Consider the following 21,756-nt stretch of genomic DNA (forward strand, 5'->3'; position numbering starts at 1 on the left):
CTCTTTGGAAGTCTGTAGCAATTCTTTAGGATCAATTTGTCTATTTCCGCAAAAAAGCAGAATTTTGATAAGGATTGTGTTGAATCTGTAGATTGATTTGGGAAATACTGCAATCTTAGTTTCAGTTCATGAATATGGGATGTCTTTCCATTTATTTAGATCTTTAATCTCTTTCAGCAATTATACTTTTTTTGTGAATTGCTTTTTTTACTTTATGTTGGAGAATTCATGTCAGTATGTAAATAGTTACATTTCATGTTTCTTAATGGGTACATAATATTACAAGGTAACTGTAGCATAAATTATGAACCATTAATTCCTCTTTGTAGATTGTTTATATATTTTCTTTTTTTTAAACAGTCCTGCAGTGCACTTTAGTGTGTAAGTTTTTGCCCTTTGCTAGTATTTCTTATAAGATATTCCTACAGGTAAAATAACTATAGTTAAGAGCTTTGTATATTTGAAGTTATAATAATTCCTATTAGATTATTGTACCAAAAATTTATATAAATATATATGCTGGTATACACCTCCCCCCCCCCCCACCAGTATATTATGAAAGTATCTGTTTCCCACCCTGTTGCCAGCACTGGATATTATCTTAAAATTTTTGTCTTATGAAAATTATATCTCCCTTTTGTTTAATTTCTGTTCATTTGGCTATTAGTGAGTTTTAACTAATATATTAAATATGAACATACGCTCTTTCCCTCCTATGTTTATAGCCTTTGCCCATTCTAATTTTATTTTTATAGTAAAAATTAACCCTCTTTAGTAATGTTTGACAAATGGGCATTTTAAAAATTAGGTCTGCTTCTTAATTTTGTTGTCTTAAAAATAGGACTTCATTTTCATTATGTACTTACAGTATCAATCTCTTTTCCTAGGTTGTCCTTCACAGGAGTATGGAACGAGTACAGTCCTTTTTTCTAAGAAATAAATGTCGTCTCCCTCTCAATCCAAGTCTTGTGGCAAAAGAATTAAATATTAAGGTAACAAATAAAATACTTATAAGTTCATATTACATTTCAAAATACTATATAGGAAGAAGAGAAATGGGCAGGTATGCTTAAAGCAAATGAGTATAAAACCTGCATAGATTGGTTATAATTATTAGTGGATTTCTGTGATATAAGATCCATATTTATGTCAGTACATTTTTACTAATCATTCCTGAAAGAAATTAGTGTAAAATTATTTACTACCTCAAATTACATTATTTCTTTACAGTTGTATAATAGCTACATGAGAGGCATATGTTGTAATTCCAATGATAAAACTACCCACTCACAGATAGGCAATTTTTTCCTTTCCTTGTGAGTAGCCAGATAAACTCTTCCTGGATTTATAGCACTCTTTATTATTTTAAAAACCCATTTTATTTTTTTAAAGTATGTTTTTATTGATTTTTAGCGGGGGGGAGGGGGTGGGAGGGAGAGGGAGAGGAAAGAGAGAAACATCGATGGGTTGCCTCCTGCATGCCCCCTACTAGGAATCAAACCTGCAATCCAAGCATGTGCCCTGACCAGGAATCGAACCAGAGACCTCTCGGTACACAAGACAGTGCTCAACCAACTGAGCCACACAGTCAAGGGCTTTATAGCACTTTCTAGAGCCATCAAAAAGTAGTTCAGTAAGCCCAGGTCAGTGTGGTTCAGTTGGTGGTTGAGCGTCTTCCCATGTACCAAAGGTAGCCAGTTCAATTCCTGGTCAGGGCACATGCCCAGGTTGCAGGTTCGATCCCCAGTAGAGGGCCTTCAGAAGGCAGCCCATTGATATTTCTCTCTCTCCCTCTCTCTAAAATCAAGAATAACATATATTTTTTTAAAAAATTAAGTAAAGTTCAGTGGTCATCAAAATTGAGTAATTGTATTTTGAACGGGGCTAATAGTAATACAAATAGTGGGTTTTTCTCTACCATGAGTTCAGCAAAATCAACCTATTAATTCATTCATTAGAGTTTGTGGTTTTGAAAGGCTGTATCCTTAATGAAGTTTCAGATCTGAATTTTTTTGTTTTAGTTGACATGGCTATTCTTCACTGAAATTTAACAGTGGATGCCTGACTTGTATATTATGTCATTTGGAGACAGAATGATTATATTTTCCCCTTTGGTTTTGTTTTATTGTTTACCTTTAAGGTGGTCTCACTGTCTTTTTTTTAAGATATATTTTTACTAGAGGCCAGGTGCACAGATTTGTGCATGGGTGGGGTTCCTCAGCCTGGCCTGCAGGGATATAGCCAAAACTGGCTTTCCGACATCCCTCAAGAGGTCCCGGATTGCGAGAGAGCACAAGCCTGACCAAGGGACCACACTGGTGCACGATTGGGGCCAGGGAGGGACCACGGGAGGTTGGCCGGCCAGGGAGGGGCCATGGGAGGGCTCCAGGGGATGTCTGGCACATCTCGCCCAGTCCCAATTGGCTGAACCCCAGCAGGAAGCTAACCTACCGGTTGGAGCGTCTGCCCCCTGGTGGTCAGTGTGCATCATAGCAACTGGTCTACCGGTCAAACGAATGGTCTGACACTTAGCATATTAGGCTTTTATTATATAGGATTGATTTCAGAGAGGGAGAGAGAGAGATAGAAACAAACTTTTAAAGTTCAAACTTTTAATAAGTTTAAGTTTTTGTCTTAAGTTATTATTTTTAATTCTCACCCGAGGATATGTTGAAAGAGAGAGAGAGAGAGAAAGAGAGAGAGAGAGAGAGAGAGAGAGAGAGAGAGAGAGAAAAGAGAGAAACATGGATTGGTTGCCTCCTGCACGCACCCGGACCCACAACCTAGGTATGTGTCCTGGCTGGGTATTGATCTTATAACCTTTTGGTATATGGGAGGATGTTCCAACCAAGCCCATGCCAAGGGCTGTCTCAAGTTTTTAAGATTTTGCTTCTCTGCCCAAAAAGTAGTAGATGATCTTTTACTCATATATGCTATGTTTAAGTTTCAGAAAGTATTTTTATATGCCTCTTATCTGCCAGATTATCTAAAAAGCAAGTCTCCTGTGTTACTTCATTTGCCATAATTCAGAGAAACAAGTGAAAGGAGAAATGCCTAGGGCAAAAATAAATCTTATACCCATTTTTATTCCAGTGTTATATTTCTAATACTTAATGTGTTGTATTTGTAGTCATGTTCCTTCTTCAGCTCTAATGCTGTGCCCTTAAAGGTCACAATGGTGAATACTGATCCAATGGGGGAAGAAATTAATGTCATGTTTAAGGTGAGCAAAATAAGATTCCTTTATTTTTAAATGGTAATTTAAAAATTCTTTTATCAAATTCCTTTTCCAGAATTATAAAAGTAATTTTGTTTATTTAATATTTAATTAAATTAAATAAGTATGTGTAAGGTTGTCACTGACATAAACTGTTCCCAAACAGATTTGGGAATAAATGCAACTGTGGGCTAGAGCTGCTGCCATGCTGGTTGAGCACATCATAATTCCCGGCAGTGCCTTTCACACAGACTATGTGAATGGTACCCCCTAAAGTTGTGTAGTGCGAAACTGCAGCATCATGAGCAGCCGGGCATGTGCCTCTCGCCAGAATTGAACCTGGGACCCTTCAGTCCACAGGCCGACACTCTATCCACTGAGCCAAACCAGCTAGGGCCATATTACTCTTTTTAAAAATTGAATATAGCCGAAACCGGTTTGGCTCAGTGGATAGAGCGTCGGCCTGCGGACTGAAAGGTCCCAGGTTCGATTCCGGTCAAGGGCATGTACCTGGGTTGCGGGCACATCCCCAGTAGGAGATGTGCAGGAGGCAGCTGATCGATGTTTCTCTCTCATCGATGTTTCTAACTCTCTATCTCTCTCCCTTCCTCTCTGTAAAAAATCAATAAAATATATTTAAAAAAAAAAAATTGAATATAATTCACAAACCATAAAACCCAACCTTTGAAGTATACAGTTAGGAAACTTAGACATGAAGAAGTTAAGTAACTATCTCTAGAATGCTGCAGAAAAATTAAAAGGCAGTTGTGTTAATCTCATTCTTTTTTTTAAAAAAAATTCTTTATTGTTGAAAGTGTTACATATGTCCCCGCCCCCCCCCACCCCCCCTGCATTGATACCCTCCAGCCCTGCCCTGGAACCCTCCCCCACCCCCACCTCAGGCCTTCACCACCCTATCATCTGTGTCCATGAGTTATGCATATATGCATACAAGGTCTTTGGTTGATGTTAATCTCATTCTTCACTCTTTTCACTATTCTCCTGTCCTCCTCTATAGTATGTGAGTTTTTTGGAAAGGTACAAGTTTCATTTTGTTTTCTTGATTTTAAGGTTGGTGAAGATCTTCGGCAGGATATGTTAGCTTTACAGATGATAAAGATTATGGACAAAATCTGGCTTAAAGAAGGACTAGATCTGAGGATGGTGATTTTCAAATGTCTCTCAACAGGCAGAGATCGAGGTAAACTTGTTAGCTGTGTCCTGGTGTTGTGTTTTTTTCTCTTTTTTTCTTCTTGAACTTAGCTCAGTGTACCTGCTCTAAGGATTCTGATGCTGGTGCACTATGATCTCAGTTATTTCTTACTTTAATTTAGTGTTTTTTTTATTGATTCATTTGCTCATGATTAAATAATTCAGTGAGTAGCCCTAATAAATGCTATGCAGTAACCAGAGGTGTTTATTCATTGACCCAACAACAACTTTATGGTCTTTAGCTTTGACCTATAATTAAGGCCATCTCTAAGATAAGCCAACTTTGATTTCATTACTGCAAAATGAAATAATGGTTACAAAGTATTTTTCTACTAAGAACAAACCTCATCTTATTATTTATTGAATACTTTTTTCCTTTCCACATATATTAAGTGTGAATAATAATGGTACTACACTCATAGAAACATTGTGATAATTAAATGAGATAATGAATGTAAAATACCCTAGTATCTGATGCATATTAGATGCTCAATAAATCACAGCCATTATCATTATTCTTACTCAACAAATGTTTGTTGTGGATCTACCATCTGCAGAATGCTAATTAAGACCATTGTGCCAGCTCCTGCTAAACCATGTCTTAGCTATTCTATACTTGTACATTTTGATTCTTAGACCCAAGTGTGGGACAGTCACTATTAACTTTTTTATTATATTTTATCTATTACTTTTTAGCCTGTTGGTTCTTTTTAAAATCTGAGTTTTGTTATCTGTCATTGAACCTCTTAGCTTGTGTTATGAATGGATTTGAAGAACAGATACTTTGTTGCTTTTGCTAAGTCATTCAAAAACATGTTTACTAAGAAAGGGCCAAGCACCAAGCCTGAGGCAGAGTCACTAGAGATCTCCAAGTGATTGCTCAATCTGTGGGTATTATATTTTATTTGGTTACTCATTGATTTCATTGTGGCATCAACCACTCCACATTTTGTCATTTTATCCATGAGGGCCACATGAGAGCCTTGTAACTTTCCCCCTTCAGGTTAGGATGTACAAATTTTATCTTGTCAAAAAGGAAATCCAGTCAATTTAAGAATTCTTGCTGTTTGTTTTTCCTATGCCTTGTAAGACGGAAGTTTTATCAAGTAAGATTCCTCAACAATAGCCTACCATCTTATTAGTTTTTCTGTCACACACTTATTGCATATAGTTGAACCTCTTTCTTTTTATGGAATTCCATGTAACTTTGGAGACAATCAGATTGTTCTTATTTTTTATGTTGTTTCTAACTAATGATTGAGTGCTTACTTTGTGTCCTGCTCTGTGCTAAGCTTTTTAAATATATGTGTGGTGTGTGTGTGTGTGTGTGTGTGTACACATACATGTGTTCATTTTAAACAGAGGGGAGAAGGGAGGTGGGGAGGGAAAGAGAGAAAAGCATCGACGTGAAAGAGGATCACCAATCAGCTGTCTCCTGCATGCCCAGGGATTGAGCCTTCAACCTGGGCATGTGCCCTCACTGGGAATCAAACTGGCAACCTTTCGCTGCATGGGATGATGCCCAACCAACTGAACCACACCAGCCAGAGCTGAAAGCTATAAATATTTTAAAGGCTTACTTTTGGAAGATATTTTCACATAGCTTAATGTTTTGTTGTTTAAGGCATGGTGGAGCTGGTTCCTGCGTCAGATACCCTCAGGAAAATCCAAGTGGAATATGGTGTGACTGGATCCTTTAAAGATAAACCTCTTGCAGAGTGGCTGAGGAAATACAATCCCTCTGAAGAGGAATATGAAAAGGTGATTAGCTTGTCTCCTTATTCTAAATAGTTTTGTTAACTATGTATTACATGGGTCTTCAATGCTTTTCTTTGTCAGCTCTGGTGTCAGCCATTTAGTCTAAGTTATGAAAACAGTGTATTTCTCCAAGTAAAGAGAAGAATATAAAAACAGAATGCATTTAATGGCAGGAATCTGAGTGAAACCAATGCTAAATTACCCAAAAAACTTTCCAAACATGTATTTAGAGGGCAGTAAAACAGCTGTTTTTATAATCCAAAATGTTATATTTCACAGAGGTCTTGGGAAAAGTTATGGAAATGAGTAGAGTGGCTGCATCATGTGGTCATTAAGAACATGATTATGGGTCAGACTTTCTGGCTTAAATTCAGGTCCCAAGTCACTCACCAGCTATGTAGCCTCGGGCAAATTATTTAACCTGTTTGTGCCTCAGTGACATCAGCTATACAATGTTACAGTATTATATTTTCATGGTATTATAGTATATATTGTGGCTGTAATAAAATACTATAGGTATAACTAAATAAATTGAGATATATAAAGTGTTAATAGACTACATTCTATAACTATAGCTATTATTGGAGGCATCAATTTTTTTAGTATTCATTTGTTTTACGAGGAAAGGGAAATTTCTTAGGACATAAGGCCTGTAATGATCCTAAATTGGCTGAAGGAAGACTCAAGAATACTTTCAATGGTGGTGTAAGAAGATCCCAGTTAATGTCATTTGCCTGCCTAGTTTATGTCAAATAATTACTATATCACATTTGCAGATAGATATGTACAAATGTTATCTGTTGACTAAGAAAATAAAGTAGAGGAATTTGGTTGGTCTTTTAAAATGTCTAAAAACACTTCCTTTTCTTTATGGTTTGGGGAAAGCAGTGCAGCAGATGCCAATACTTGTTTATAGTAGTGCTGGTTTTTTGTGTGATTCTGGGTAAGTTGTTTGACACAAAATAATGGTCAAGTAACATACATTGAGTGCCTTTTATGCATTTGGCTCTTTTATTTGGGGAATATAATATAGTGGAGTCACATTGCCTGGGTTTGAATCTTGGCTCTGCCACTTAACAATTATATGACCTTGGGTAAATAATGTCTCTGTGTTTCAGTTTCATATGTAAAAAGGCAATAATAGGCCCTAACTGGTTTGTCTCAGTGGATAGAGTATCGGCCTGTGGACTGAAGGATCCCAGGTTTGATTCCAGTCAAGGGCATGTACCTTGGTTTTGGGCACGTCCCCAGTAGGGGGTGTGCAGGAGGCAGCTGATTGATGTTTCTGTCTATTCCTCTCCCTTCCTCTCTGTAAAAAATCAATAAAATATATATATTTTTAAAAAGGCAGTAATAGCCCTGGCCGGTTTGGCTCGGTGGATAGAGCGTTGGCCTGTGGACTGAAGGGTCCCGGGTTCGATTCCGGTCAAGGGCTTGTGCCTTGGTTGTGAGCACATCCCCAGTAGGAGGTGTGCAGGAGGCGGCTGATCGATGTTTCTCTCTCATCGATGTTTCTAACTCTCTATCCCTCTCCCTTCCTCTCTGTAAAAAAATCAATAAAATGTATTTTTAAAAAAGGCAATTAATAGAACCTACATTATTGGCTTGTTATGAGGTTTTAAATGAATTACTGTACACATCCATCCATCCATACATACACATACGCACACATATACTGTTAGTGTGGTGGGGCGGAGAAAGAGAGAGTAGTGCAGTACCTGGTTTGTGATAAGTGCTATGTAAACATTTGCTATTATCATCACCATCAGTAATGATTTCTGGGGGTTTATGGAATAAAATTAGCACATGGCCCTGGCCTGTATTGCTCAATGGTTAGAGTGCTGGCCTGTGCACTGGAGGGTCTCTGGCTCAATTCCTGGTCAAAGGCATGTACCTGGGTTGCAGGTTTGATCCCTAGCACTGGTCGGGGCATGTGCGAGAGGCAACCAATCAATCTCTCTCTTTCTCTCTCTCCCTCCTCTTCCTCCCTCCCTCCCTCCCTTCCTTCACCCCCTTCCACTCTCTAAAAATCAATGGAAAAAATATCCTCGGGTGAGGATTAACAACAAAAAATTAGCCACATGGACATGTAGTACCAAATGACTGCTTCATTCAGAAATGTTGAGTGAGAATAAACTAAATGCACATGCTTTAGCTTAAAATATTCATTGTATGCATCTTGCTGTATCCTGTATATTATATTAGTAATTTAAACCCAGAACAGGCAGGACTAGTGTCCAGCTTTAAGAATATAACAGATGAGCCCTAACCGGTTTGGCTCAGTGGATAGAGCGTCGGCCTGCGAACTGAAATGTCCCAGGTTCGATTCCGGTCAAGGGCATGTACCTTGGTTGCGGGCACATCCCCAGTAGGGAGTGTGCAGGAGGCAGCTGATCAATGTTTCTCTCTCATCAATGTTTCTAACTCTCTATCCCTCTCCCCTCCTCTCTGTAAAAAATCAATAAAATATATTTTTTTTAAAAAAAGAATATAACAGATGACACATAAAAAGTCACCAACTGGGCAAGCAAATACATTAATTATATTATTGGATGTTTAAAGATAAAAGCTGCCGAAACCGGTTTGGCTCAGTGGATGGAGCGTCGGCCTGAGGACTCAAGGGTCCCGGGTTCGATTCCGGTCAAGGGCATGTGCCCAGGTTGCCGGCACATCCCCGGTGGGAGATGTGCAGGAGGCGGTTGATTGATGTTTCTCTCTCATCGGTGTTTCTAACTCTCTATCTCTCTCCCTTCCTCTCTGTAAAAATTCAATAAAATATATTTAAAAAAAAAAAAAAAAAAAAAAAAAAGATAAAAGCTAACTCTCTTTACACATGCCCTCCCTAGAAACACCCCCCTCAAAAAAACCAAAACAGAAACATATTCTTTTGTTCGGATTAACCTTGTCTCAGTGTTACCACCTGTGGAAAGCAGCAGAGCCTGTGAGGAGCAGGGTTCCACAAAACATGATGCTTAAAAGATGTTCAAAGGCAGTGCATATCCCTCAGGTCCTGGTGACATCTCTGCTTGTGAAAGGGCAGAGCTTGAGAGCAGGGGCAATAATCACCTTTAGAAGGGTGTTTCTGTTTTTGAATTTTGAAAAGATTGGCCTTTTTTTTTTTGAACCATAATTCAACTTATCGGCTGTTTACAATGTGGATTACAACAGTGATTTCAGAGAGGGATGAATTACATTAATCTTTAATCTTTGTAACCTTGCTTCCTTTAAAAATAATTTTTTCCTAAAATTTTATATCTTTATTATAGGCTTCTGAGAATTTTATCTATTCTTGTGCTGGATGCTGTGTGGCCACCTATGTTTTAGGAATCTGTGATCGACACAATGACAATATAATGCTTCGAAGCACAGGACACATGTTTCACATTGATTTTGGGAAGTTTTTGGGCCATGCACAGATGTTTGGTAGCTTCAAAAGGTACTAATACTGTAATTGTTATTGCTGAGAAAAAGAGAGGCACTTCTAATTTCACAAATTAATGTCCCAAGCCTTCCTTTTTTTTGCTATTCTTTGTCTTGTAGTTGTTTTTGAGCAAAACTGGGGTTGAAAAAGCCCTAGGAGATGACATAAGAGTGAGTGTATAACCTTTGCTGAAATGAATTAGGTATATTTAATTTTGACTAGCTAGTGGTACCTAATTGGAAATGTTCCCATTTGTATCATGTCAATGAGTACAGTTTTTCTCTCTGTATGTTTTGTAACTATAACTATGTTTGATTTCTAAGTGTGTGGATTTATAAATATCACCTTGGGAAAGATTTCATATATAATTTCTAAGTGATGAGATTAGATTTTTACTTTCCTGAAAATGAGAATTTTTGAGAACTAAGGAAATTCAAAACTGTCTTATACCAAGTTTGGAAATTGCTATGGCTCAGATAGCTTAGTTCAATAACCATGTAATAGCAATAACACTACTTGACTATCTTCTGTAAATAACACTTTGTATGTACTTTCCTTTTAAATAGGGATCGGGCTCCTTTTGTGCTGACCTCTGATATGGCATATGTCATTAATGGAGGTGAAAAGCCCACCATTCGTTTCCAGTTATTTGTGGACCTCTGCTGTCAGGCCTACAATTTGATAAGAAAGCAGACAAACCTCTTTCTTAACCTCCTGTCACTGGTAATTGTTCTTTATAAGCATTTAACTACTTTTATATTAATGCTTCTGTATTTTAGTAACTACAAAAAGGATATTGTGATTTTGGAGTAAGATTTACTGTAGTCTCAAATGTCAGATATATTATTACCAGCATATTCAAAAATTGCTACAGTGTGAAATATACCAGACACCATTTTTTAGAAAATATGTTTTAAAAAGTCACAGGTTACCCTGCGAGTGAGGAGTAATAGTAACTGAAAGGGACCGTGAGGTCATCTGGGATGCCGGTAGATGTATTGTGTCTTAATCTGGGGGTGTTCAGATTGTGAACATTCATTAAGATGTACATTTAAGGTTTCTGTACTTTTCTGGAAATATGTTAAGTAAAAACAAACCAAAAAATACCACTATGATTATTGTGACTGAAATTAATATAAAATTGTCTGGATTTTACAATTTATATTCCATAAACTGACTTTGTGAATTCCAACAATTAACTTCATTTTCCTCAATTTTTTTCATTAATAAGAGACTCCCCAAAACTGTGATCATTTTTGTTTACTTTAGTTCTGATTACCTGGATAGCTTTTAGGGAAGAATGGGGAACAGACTTTTAAAAAAATTAACTCACAGACTTTTTTTTCCCCTTTCTATAGATGATTCCCTCAGGGTTACCAGAACTTACAAGTATTCAAGATCTGAAATATGTTCGAGATGCACTTCAGCCCCAAACTACAGATGCAGAAGCTACAATTTTCTTTACTAGGTAATTCATGCTTAAGTATATTAGAGAAGGCACACAGTTTAGCTTTAGTTTGTTTTCCTTAGTATAAACAAGTGCTATATATCAAAATTCTGATTTACAGAAGAAAAATTGATTCACAGTATTAGCAAATAGTAGGTTGTCAAGTTTATTTACTGAATAAGCATAAAGGATTTGCAACATTAAAAAATAAACATTTCTCTCAAGGCATGATCTCAAGTTTTATTTAGTATATGATTTCAATTATAAAAATCCTATTTATGAACTATTTCTGTGAAGCATATTTTCTACAATGCCAAATACAAGGTGTTTTTTCTAATCTATTTTTGAGGATTCTGCCATAACAATTTTTATGGATATCGTAAGTGCTTAAAACAGCATCCTCTACAACACTGCTGTAGTAAATTGTTATGATATGATGTAGCACTTGAAACATATATACCAATGATTGCATTTGAACTTGTCATTATTGCTATGAAGACAAATATGTTCTGAATGTCTGGTGACCAGGTTAGTCAGTTCTCTCCTTGTTCTCTTGCCTTCTTCCTCTCATTGAAGAAGAGGTAGAAAACACTGTACTAGACTTTCTTAGTCTCAAGAGTCTGGGCTGAATTGAATTGAAGGAAGCTGACTTTTGTATAGCCTTCCAAACTAATCCTGGTAATTTAGGTATTGATGAGTTTTGTTTTTTAAAGAGATTCGTAGGCTTCTCTGGGTAAGGCTGTAAAGCAGGCATATATTAGTCTGCTTGATCTGCTATGGCAAAATACCATAGGTGAGGTAGCTTAAACAACAAATTTATTTTTCTGGAGGCTAGGAAGTCCAAGATCCAGGTGTCAGCTGATTTGCTTCATGGTGAGGGCTCTAGCTTGCAGACTACTATATCATCACTGTTTTCTCATGAAAGAGGGAGATAGAGCAAGATAAGAAAGGCTGTGCTTTCTTATCTCTTATGAGAAGAATAATCCTATTGTTTCAGGACTCTACCTTTAACCTTAATTTCTAACTCCATAAAGGCCATACCCATTGGGGCTTGAACACATGAATTTTGGGAGACACAAATGTTTAGTCCATAGCAAGGCAAACATCTTTGTGTGAGGTTTTTTCACTTCCCTATTGAATCCTTTTTCTCTTTCTGGATTCCTTTATCCTGGTTCTGAAACTTCTTTTTCCTTTGCTTGCCTACAGTGTTTTATCCAGGCCTGCCTTCCTAATTGATTCTCACCAAACTCCCCATTCTGTCGAGACTTCTTTTCCAAATTGAGGGAAGTTGTCGCTGTCCTGATTTATTACAAGGGACTAAAATAATAAAACCATCTTTTGGCATTATACCAGTCATCTTCTATCGCTAAAAGCCTTTAATTAGTATTGGACCCCAGAGGGCTCAAGAAATAAAAGCATCATTTCTTGGACACAATGGGATTGAATGGAATAGAGACTCTTGTGCTAACATTTTTGTTGGGGTGAGATGTATTTTAATGGGTTTTTGGCTTATAGAACAAAGGGGATCTTTGACAGAGTGAGAGTCTGCTTAATATTTTTAAAGGAATGAAAATATTTTTCACCTTATATTATGTTAAAAGAATTGAACATGTGTTCTCATGAACATTTACTGTTAACACATTTTCTGCTTATTTTACAGGCTGATTGAATCCAGCTTGGGAAGCATTGCCACAAAGTTTAACTTCTTCATTCACAACCTTGCTCAGCTGCGTTTTTCTGGTCTTCCTTCCAATGATGAACCCATCCTTTCATTTTCACCCAAAACATACTCCTTTAGACAAGATGGTCGAATCAAGGAAGTCTCTGTTTTCACTTATCATAAGAAATACAACCCAGATAAACATTACGTAAGTTTGGTTTGATTTGTAGAGACTGGTGCCTGCATTTTTATTGTCCTTTCCCACTTCTTTCATTGACTCTGCTGAAGTTTCAAGCATTTGTTCTTTTCATACTTCTTTCTTCCACGAATGGTCCAAAAATAAATAAACGTACTTGGGGCTTCCCTAATTGTTTTTTGGTATTTATTTCTTGGTAGATTTGCTCCAAAACCATGAGGGACAAATGATATTCTTCTTTTCAGAGACAAGACTAAAAGGGTAGTGCTTTTTCTCCTTCCTTATCTTCAGTTCGTTTATAATTTCAAAGGTAAAGCTTGCTCATTGTAACAAATTCAACCAGTATCGAAGCATGTAAAGTAAAAGTCTAAGTTCTTATCCTACTCTTCAGGAATGATGAAATGTTATCACACACACACACAGTTTGTTTTTTAAAGACAGGATCTTCAGTGTGCTTCCTCCCTAATAGTATATCATTATCATCATTTTTGCTGTCTTGTTCACCCTTGTGCTAATATTTTTGTTGGATAATACTTTGTAGCACTGTCGGTCTTTAAATATTTGACATATTGATAAATTTTAGAAAGCAACTTTACTATTTTAATTTTCACCTATTTTATTTATTAGTAAATTTTTGTATGTTTACTGGTCATTTTACCCTAACACCATTTACTGAGCAGTCCTTCCACCCTTCCCCCTTCCCCCTCCCCCCAATGATTTATTATGCCACCTTTAAATACACTAAGTTTATACATATTTCTGAATTTCTTCTGTAGCTGTATCTGGCTCTGAACCAGTATTTTGCTCTCTAAAGTACTCTGATATTATAATAGTTTAAATATCCAGTAAGTTAGGTTTTTCCTCATACCCCAGCTGTCATAAATTTTGCTTTTTTTTTCCTTATTTACTCTCAAATGAACTTATTAATATTTTTATTGAAAATGTACTATATTTATAAATTTGGGAAATAAATTTATTTTATTTAATCCTGGAAATAAAATGACTTCACTTTCCAGTTCATTTTTCTGTAAGATCACTCTTAGATTGTTAGTAGATGTGCTATAAATGAGTTTTATATTTGCTGTTTTCTATTGGGGACATATATATTTACAAGCTAAAAGCACTTGGATTATATATAATGATCAAACTCTAAATTTTCTTTCTGTCAGGAAAGGTTTTATTATGAATCTAATGTGTTTGGGTGTGATTTCTTCAGATTTATGTAGTCCGAATTTTGAGGGAAGGACAGCTTGAGCCATCATTTGTGTTCCGGACATTTGACGAATTTCAGGAACTGCACAACAAGCTCAGTATTATTTTTCCACTTTGGAAGTTACCAGGGTATGTTTCCATTCATGTACATTAATCCTTTTTTATAGAAAATAACTTATTTATTATTAAGTGTAGGTCAAAAGTTTTGTGTTAATACTTATGGTTTTGTGAACCATATGTGACTTATTTTCCTTTATATCACAAGGGCCTAATACAGTACTAGATTCAAACAAGGAACTGTAAGTTTTTGATTAATGAGTTAATAAATGATTAAAATCTGAAATTGCCCTGGCCAGTGTGGCTCAATTGGTTGGGCATTGTCCTGTGCACCAAAAGGTTGCCAGTTCGATATCTGGTCAGGGCACATGCTCAGGTTGTGGGATCTCCTGCAGGAGGCAGCCAATTGACGTTTCTCTCTCTCCCTCTTCCTTCCTCTCTCTAAAAAAAAAATCAATAAAAACATATTTTTAAAAAAATCTTAAACTTAAATTTGGGGATTTTCCAGCTTTCTCTAATTATAGCGGAAGCTTTAAAATTGCTGTCTCTACCATAGTACGCAACACAAGATAATAATTTGGAATCTTGGTTTTAAAAAAACAGATTTTAAATAACTGCAGAAATAATCTATTATGATCATACTGAGCTCATGTGGATGAAAAAGAGCTGAGGCACCGAGATTGTTTGTCAGAATCTTAGTGTTTAGTTTTGTATTCGATACCTTTTGGAGACCCTCAGTTTTAATTTAGCTGAGTTTATTTCCAGGTGCAATACTAGATTCAGACATTTTTCCACTGCCACCAAAATAAGCACAGTTAAGATTATCTTGATGTGGGGCCTTTGCCATTTGTGAATTTTACTGGTCTCCACAATTGCTATGGCTGGTTAATGATTATTTTGGAGGTTAAGATCTGCATAAAATATCTCTGAATGATTAATCCTGAGAAGAAATAAGTAGAAAATAAGTTTAAAATATAGCAAATTAGAAAAACAACACACCTTTTGTACCAGGGTTCATAAAAGGATAATGGATACTTGAACTATTTCATCTCCAGTACTTTGAAGAGAAATCGCAAAATTTACTTTATAGTGGATTAAGAATCCAGTTTGTATTTAAGTATATAAAAAAGTGTATTTCTAAGTAAATATTAGACTTGATTCTATAAATACTTTCAGATGAAATAATTTAAATCCCACTTGTTACTGTTTTTCTTTTGTAGCTTTCCTAATAGGATGGTTCTAGGAAGAACCCACATAAAAGATGTAGCAGCCAAAAGAAAAATTGAGTTAAACAGTTATTTACAGAGTTTGATGAGTGCTTCAACGGATGTAGCAGAGGTGATGGTCCTAATTGAAAAATAACATACTATATTTGTGCTACGTAATATTTAAACTAATGGATCTTTTTCCTCTTCTTTCTTAGTGTGATCTTGTTTGTACCTTTTTTCACCCTCTTCTTCGTGATGAGAAAGCTGAAGGAATAGCTAAGTCTGCAGGTGAGAATATTTTTTCTCTTTATTGATGGATCATGGCTTCCCTATGGCCCTCAAGTCTGTAACTAATCAGTGGATGTGGTGGAATCACGGTGGGGTTGCAAGCTGTGGTCCAGTGTGATGAGAGGAGGTATTCTTTCTAAGCTAGTCTATTTCTAGATAAACATAATTTTCCTAATAGAATATAATTACTAAAAAATATATATCCTGTGGCCTACCAGTGTCTTTACCCTTTGTTACTGCACATTCACATGGTCCTGGAGTTAAAGCAAAAGTTTTTTGTTGTGGCTTGGACCACTGCAGCAAGATAAAATTAAGATTAACATGTTTAGCCGAAACCGGTTTGGCTCAGTGGATAGAGCGTCGGCCTGCGGACTGAAGGGTCCCAGGTTCGATTCCGGTCAAGGGCATGTACCTGGGTTGCGGGCACATCCCCACTGGGAGATGTGCAGGAGGCAGCTGATCGATGTTTCTCTCCCATCGATGTTTCTAACTATCTATCTCTCTCCCTTCCTCTCTGTAAAATATCAATAAAATATATTTAAAAAAAAAAAAAAGATTAACATGTTTATATTTTCAGATGCGGGGCCCTTCAGTCCTACTCCAGGCCAAATAGGAGGATCAGTGAAATTATCTGTCTCTTACCGAAATAGTACTCTTTTCATCATGGTGATGCACATCAAAGATCTTGTGAGTGATTACAAATACTGGTGGTTGTAGAGGAAACCCATTCCTTGGTAGGAAGCATTACTGTTAAGGGAATGCTTTTCTTTGTAGGTTACTGAAGATGGGGCTGACCCAAATCCATATGTCAAAACATACCTACTTCCAGATCCCCACAAAACATCCAAACGCAAAACCAAAATTTCACGAAAAACTAGGAACCCGACATTCAATGAAATGGTAAGTTAAAATCATTTCTAAAAATTTCCTTGATTTGTTGTTTTGAGATTTTAAATTTAAAATTTTTAGGTATTGGTTGTTGTACTAGTAAAGTAAATCAGTAGCAGTCCAATGGTATTTAACAAAGTGATGCAGCCCTAGCGGATTTGTCTCAGTGGCTAGAGACTCGGCCTGCAGACTGAAGGGTCCCTGTTTGATTCCGGTCAAGGGCACATGCCTGGGTTGCAACTCGATCCCCAGTAGGCAGGCGATCAATGATTCTCTCTCATCATTGATATTTCTATCTCTCTCTCCCCCTCTTCCTCTCTGAAATCAATAAAAATATATTTTAAAAACACACACACACAAAAAAAAAAACCCCACACAAAGTGATGCAGAACTGAACCCTCAATCATAGACCTTAGGTTTTTAAGAAGATCTTAGGGGCCATTATTCAACTACCTTCCAGCTCGAACCCCTTCTACAACATTTTCAAAAAGGGGGGATGTTCAATCTGTGCTGAAGTACTTCCAGGCCATCCAGTTTGTTTTGGACAGCTCCAACTCCCAGATTATTTTTTATACTGAGCTGAAATCTTCCCTCCCTAGAGTTTGCACCTGTGGGTTTCAGTTGTACCTCTTGGAACCACACAGAACTATTCTTTTCCTCCTACATGGCAGCCCTCCATATAATTGAAGTTTAAATGCCCTTTCTGTTTATTCTTTTAAAATATCTTCAGTACCTTTACCTTTGCTTGGTAGGCTGTAGTTTCAAAAATCATCTTCCTTCTAACTAGTTTCAGCAACCCTCTTGAAATAGAGTGCTTTAAGCTGTAGCAGGCATCAGCTAAACAGTATGGAGCAGAACTGTGACTGCTCAGCTACTCATGGTCAACTTGTAAAATTCCTTATCTGTTAAAACCCACTAACTCTTAGTTAACTTCTTCTTTAGAATAAACACCATTTTATTTGTGCACATTAACATTACATCCACACAAAAATGCCTATATAGAGATTTGAAAGCAAATAGTTCTGAATTTTCATCAAGTTTATGAATTTATTAAATCCTTAGACTATCCTTTCAGCCCATTAAAAGCATATGAAATGTTTGGTGAAGACCAATTCATATCATTCTCAAAAGGCAGTATTGGCTTTTTTTCTAGTTAGTGTTGTGCTTTAAAGAAAATGAAATGTCGTCCGTTTTTTAGTTCTTACAGTCAGTGAGGACTAGACTAGGGAAATGTTTCTCAGAAGTTATATGAGGCTTTCTTGGAAGAAAAAAAATTCTAAGTGTTAAATGTAGCATTTGAAAGAGAGTAGCTTTTCAACACTCCAGATTTTCTGTGAATTACATTTGTAGTTGATGAGTTTGCATTGGATTATGGATAATTAGGAATTATCATATAAAATCCAACAGAAACAAAGACAACAAAAGAAAATTTTAATCCCTCGTTTTTTTGTAAAATACTTATAATTATGCTACCTCAACTTGCTTCCTTCTATTCTCATTAGATCATCTTAGTGCATGCTGCCTTTCCTCAAACTCCATCTCAGAAAAACCATGTTTTTAGTTTTAAGCCATAACAACTTTCTACTTTGTGCATTTCTATGTCAGACTCTCAGAGGACTGAGAATACAATTCAGGACTCCTGAAATATAAAATGTGTATCTAAAGCGTGAGACAAATTCCATAATCAGTGGAATAATCAGTATCATTAATTATAGTCACTTTGACTAATGATCTCACTTATGTTTTTACTTAAAATAATTCAAGAATTCAAAGAAATAATTTGTAACGTTGTTTTCTTTTTGCCTTTGCTGTAGCTCGTGTACAGTGGATATAGCAAAGAAACCCTAAGACAGAGAGAACTTCAACTAAGTGTACTCAGTGCAGAATCTCTGCGGGAGAATTTTTTCTTGGGTGGAATAACCCTGCCTTTGAAAGATTTCAACTTGAGCAAAGAGACGGTTAAGTGGTATCAGCTGACTGCAGCAACCTATTTCTAAGCTAGTGAATTTCTGAGCTTTGGAAGTAGAATAGTTATAAACATGTATGTACGCGCGCGCGCACACACACACACACTTGAGAACTTTATATAGTATTTTTATATTTGGATAGAAATTATAAAGTAAATGTACTTGCTGCATTTCAACACACGTGTTGGACCAACAGTCACATAACTAACTTTTATGAGTTTGTTGAAGCCATTGCCGTTTTAAAGTCACTATGTAGAATGCTGTAAACCCTAAACTTAATATATAATAAGTCTGCAAAAGACTTGGTGAACAATTTAATCCCCTCTTGAGTAATTCAGAGTAATAGCTTTAGTTTGGTCTTTTTTTCATTGTTTCTTACATAGACACAGTATGTTTGCTTTCCTGTTTTGCACCTTCTATAGCCTTTGCCACTGTGCATGTTTGCAAACACCAAAGGAAAGGAAAGGTGCAGATGTTACAGTCAAATGCAGCTGCTACTCACAGGGCCGAAAAGCAAAGCACAAATTATAGTTATGTTAAGAACTACTAAGTAGTTTATAGACATAGGGGGAAATAACATTGCTTTCTATTTTTCATGTCTTAAAGCCTTTTTCAGAATGAAGTGAAGTTACTGAAGTTGTAAATAATGGTGCCTTAACTTCATGCTTGCCTGGCACTTCATTCTGATTATTTTTCCTGACTTGCTAAGTAGTAAGTAGTTTCCTCTCACTTTCAGCTTACTCAAGACAAGAAGTTATTTACACTTATTAGTGTTTTTCCCACAGAAAGATCACTTTCTCTACTCCTGATATGTGACTTAGTTAAAGTCAGCCATTTAATTTATGTTTGTGTTATCCGGTAATTGAATGAGATTCATCAGTGTAGCTGTAAACTAAATTCCATCATTCCATTATACTAGTAGTCCTACATTTATTCCCAGGAGTGTGAGTTTGGTAGTTTCGCTTCCATGTATCTACTCCACTCCCTCATTAAACAAGTGAAAATTGTTTACCCATGTACCCATTCCTGTTTGGTAGAAGAACTCCAATGAGTAGGGCAGACTCTTCACAATGGGCCCAGGACAAAAATTCTAGGGTCCATACTGAATTAAAATATAGACTTTTATGGTAGAGTTGGTTTTGTAAGTGTCTTACTCCCATTTGTAAACATTGTACATTAAAAAATTATTTTCCTTAATATAATGTGACTTAGAATCATAAGGGACATGATTGAAATCATTTACAGTAACCATTAAGAATAAGATTCATTTTTATTAGTTGTTCAACTTCACACACAGTTTTGTGTTTAGTTTGGGTAAATATGTATATATAATATCCTCATGGCTAAAACAGAAAGTCACTTTTTAAATGACAATAGATTGTAACAATCTGGGTGCTGTAAGATAACTGACAAAACATGCAATGTAGAATACCAACACAGAAAGGACCGTCTGCAATTCAGTTGTCCAGAACAGAATGTTTATGAACTGTGCAAATATTTAATGTACATGGTGATACCTGCAGAGCAGAAATAGATGAGTCGAGGATGCATCAGTGGAACAGGCTTAAAAAAAAAAAAAAGAAAAACTTGAAATTTTTGGTGCCTAACACTAATGGTCCATTTGTAGGAAACCCCATGAGTATGGTATATGAATGTCTTTTTTTAAATGTTAAAATGTGTCGTCTATTTAATACAATAATTAAATGCACATCAAAGCATCACTGTTTATTTTCTTTTTCCAGATAGCATGTGTAAGTAGCTTTGCAAATGTAAAGAAGTAGTAGATATTTTCACTTAAGTTTTTGATACCTAATTCCATTCCACAAGTTGTCATTAGCCACTATAAAAGTACTGTTTTGGTAAAAGGTCATTGTTAATTGGACTCAATGTATACTGCCTATTTGCAGTCTGTTACTGCAGTGCCTCTCAGCATAAATAATAGAGCTAGAAAATGTGGTCACTTTTCAATTACAGGAAATCTGGATTCTTATCTAAAAGTGTATATTATGATTAATATTGTACAGTTAACCAGAGTTCAGAACAAGTGGTGATGTTTTCTCTTAATTTAACTCATTCTGTGCCTTCTTTGGTCATTAAAACACCACACACATACTTTATATATATTCTAATATAAGTTATTTCTTTGTGAAATGCTCATCTGCAGCCCTTACCAAAAAAGGGACTGGGGAACCTCTTTGCACTACTACTATCAATAGATTTTTAAATCAGTTGGTTTTTTAATCATTTTTTAAAGCTTACATTCAAGTAAATCAAACAAAAGTTTAAACAAGCTAGCCAAGACACTAATTTGTATGTATAATCACGTTTTATATCTACCTTTATTAAGTAAAAATAATTACACTATACGTAAGTCCTGCACCGGAAGAATTCTTTCCTCTTGGAGTGTTTTGGGATTTGAAAATAATGGTTTACTCCCAGAACCTATTGTTTTCTCTACTGAGGAACCCAATGTAGAACTTGCACTGATGTTTTTATTACTGCCTTTAAAAGAATCAATTGGTATCTAAATGTTAAGGCATGTATGGTCTTTGATAAAGTATTTTATCTTTTCAAATTAATGTTGAATAAAAGTTTCAATATCTTGCCTTAAATTGGTTAATCGGTCTTTTCTAGGACTCCATTACTATGGCATATAAAAAAGAAAACATTCAATTTTGATACTTAGACTGCAGATCAAAAAGGACTGAAGCCACACTACTATAATTTATAGATTAACTTACATGCTGTTTGAGTAGCAGTGCAAATATGAATGAATATGGTAGTTAGTCTGATCTATAAGAACCAAATACTTTAATTATGTTAAGGTAGTGAATAAAGATGTATAATTTTTTTATTAATACCTTGAATATATTCAGTGGATTGGTTGTGACTTCATAACTGTACTATAATTTTATTAAAATATTTCTGGAATAAAAGAACTCTGCTATCATTTCTTTCCTCGTCACCACCATATTACTGTTTTTGGTTCCAAACTTTGAGCTCACTGTTGCTGTTCTTTGCATTTTACCCAGGAGTTTATTAGGTTCAAATAATCCTGAATTTCAGAACTGACCTTTCAGTTGCCCCTAAAGATGTCCAAATATAGTGTGTCTGATTTCTAAGTGTGGTTCTTTGAAGGTCTGGATTGCCACTTGCCATTTCACAAATTGAATGCTTCTGTGGGTATGGTCCCTAGCCTTTGGTAGTTTATTTAAACATTAAATA

The 21,756-nt window shown here is 36.0% G+C and overlaps 1 protein-coding gene across 1 annotated transcript in view; it reads left to right on the forward strand.

Annotated features, from left to right (window-relative positions):
• PIK3C2A (phosphatidylinositol-4-phosphate 3-kinase catalytic subunit type 2 alpha) overlaps window positions 1-21,455 on the forward strand; it is a 105,309-nt gene extending 83,854 nt beyond the window's left edge. Inside the window, exons 20-33 of the mRNA XM_070428233.1 lie at window positions 888-992; window positions 3,131-3,223; window positions 4,289-4,418; window positions 6,054-6,190; window positions 9,454-9,623; window positions 10,175-10,331; window positions 10,967-11,076; window positions 12,716-12,923; window positions 14,128-14,252; window positions 15,401-15,518; window positions 15,604-15,676; window positions 16,254-16,363; window positions 16,451-16,576; window positions 18,379-21,455. Coding sequence (XP_070284334.1) covers window positions 888-992; window positions 3,131-3,223; window positions 4,289-4,418; window positions 6,054-6,190; window positions 9,454-9,623; window positions 10,175-10,331; window positions 10,967-11,076; window positions 12,716-12,923; window positions 14,128-14,252; window positions 15,401-15,518; window positions 15,604-15,676; window positions 16,254-16,363; window positions 16,451-16,576; window positions 18,379-18,561 — 1,845 coding nt within the window. The 3' untranslated portion in view covers window positions 18,562-21,455. The remainder of the gene's footprint in view (window positions 1-887; window positions 993-3,130; window positions 3,224-4,288; window positions 4,419-6,053; window positions 6,191-9,453; window positions 9,624-10,174; window positions 10,332-10,966; window positions 11,077-12,715; window positions 12,924-14,127; window positions 14,253-15,400; window positions 15,519-15,603; window positions 15,677-16,253; window positions 16,364-16,450; window positions 16,577-18,378) is intronic.
• The last annotated feature ends 301 nt before the right edge of the window (window positions 21,456-21,756 follow it).

Source organism: Myotis yumanensis, unplaced genomic scaffold, assembly GCF_028538775.1.
Source record: "Myotis yumanensis isolate MYYU_CA2020_CCGP unplaced genomic scaffold, mMyoYum1.0.hap1 SCAF_10, whole genome shotgun sequence".
Lineage (NCBI taxonomy): Eukaryota > Metazoa > Chordata > Mammalia > Chiroptera > Vespertilionidae > Myotis > Myotis yumanensis.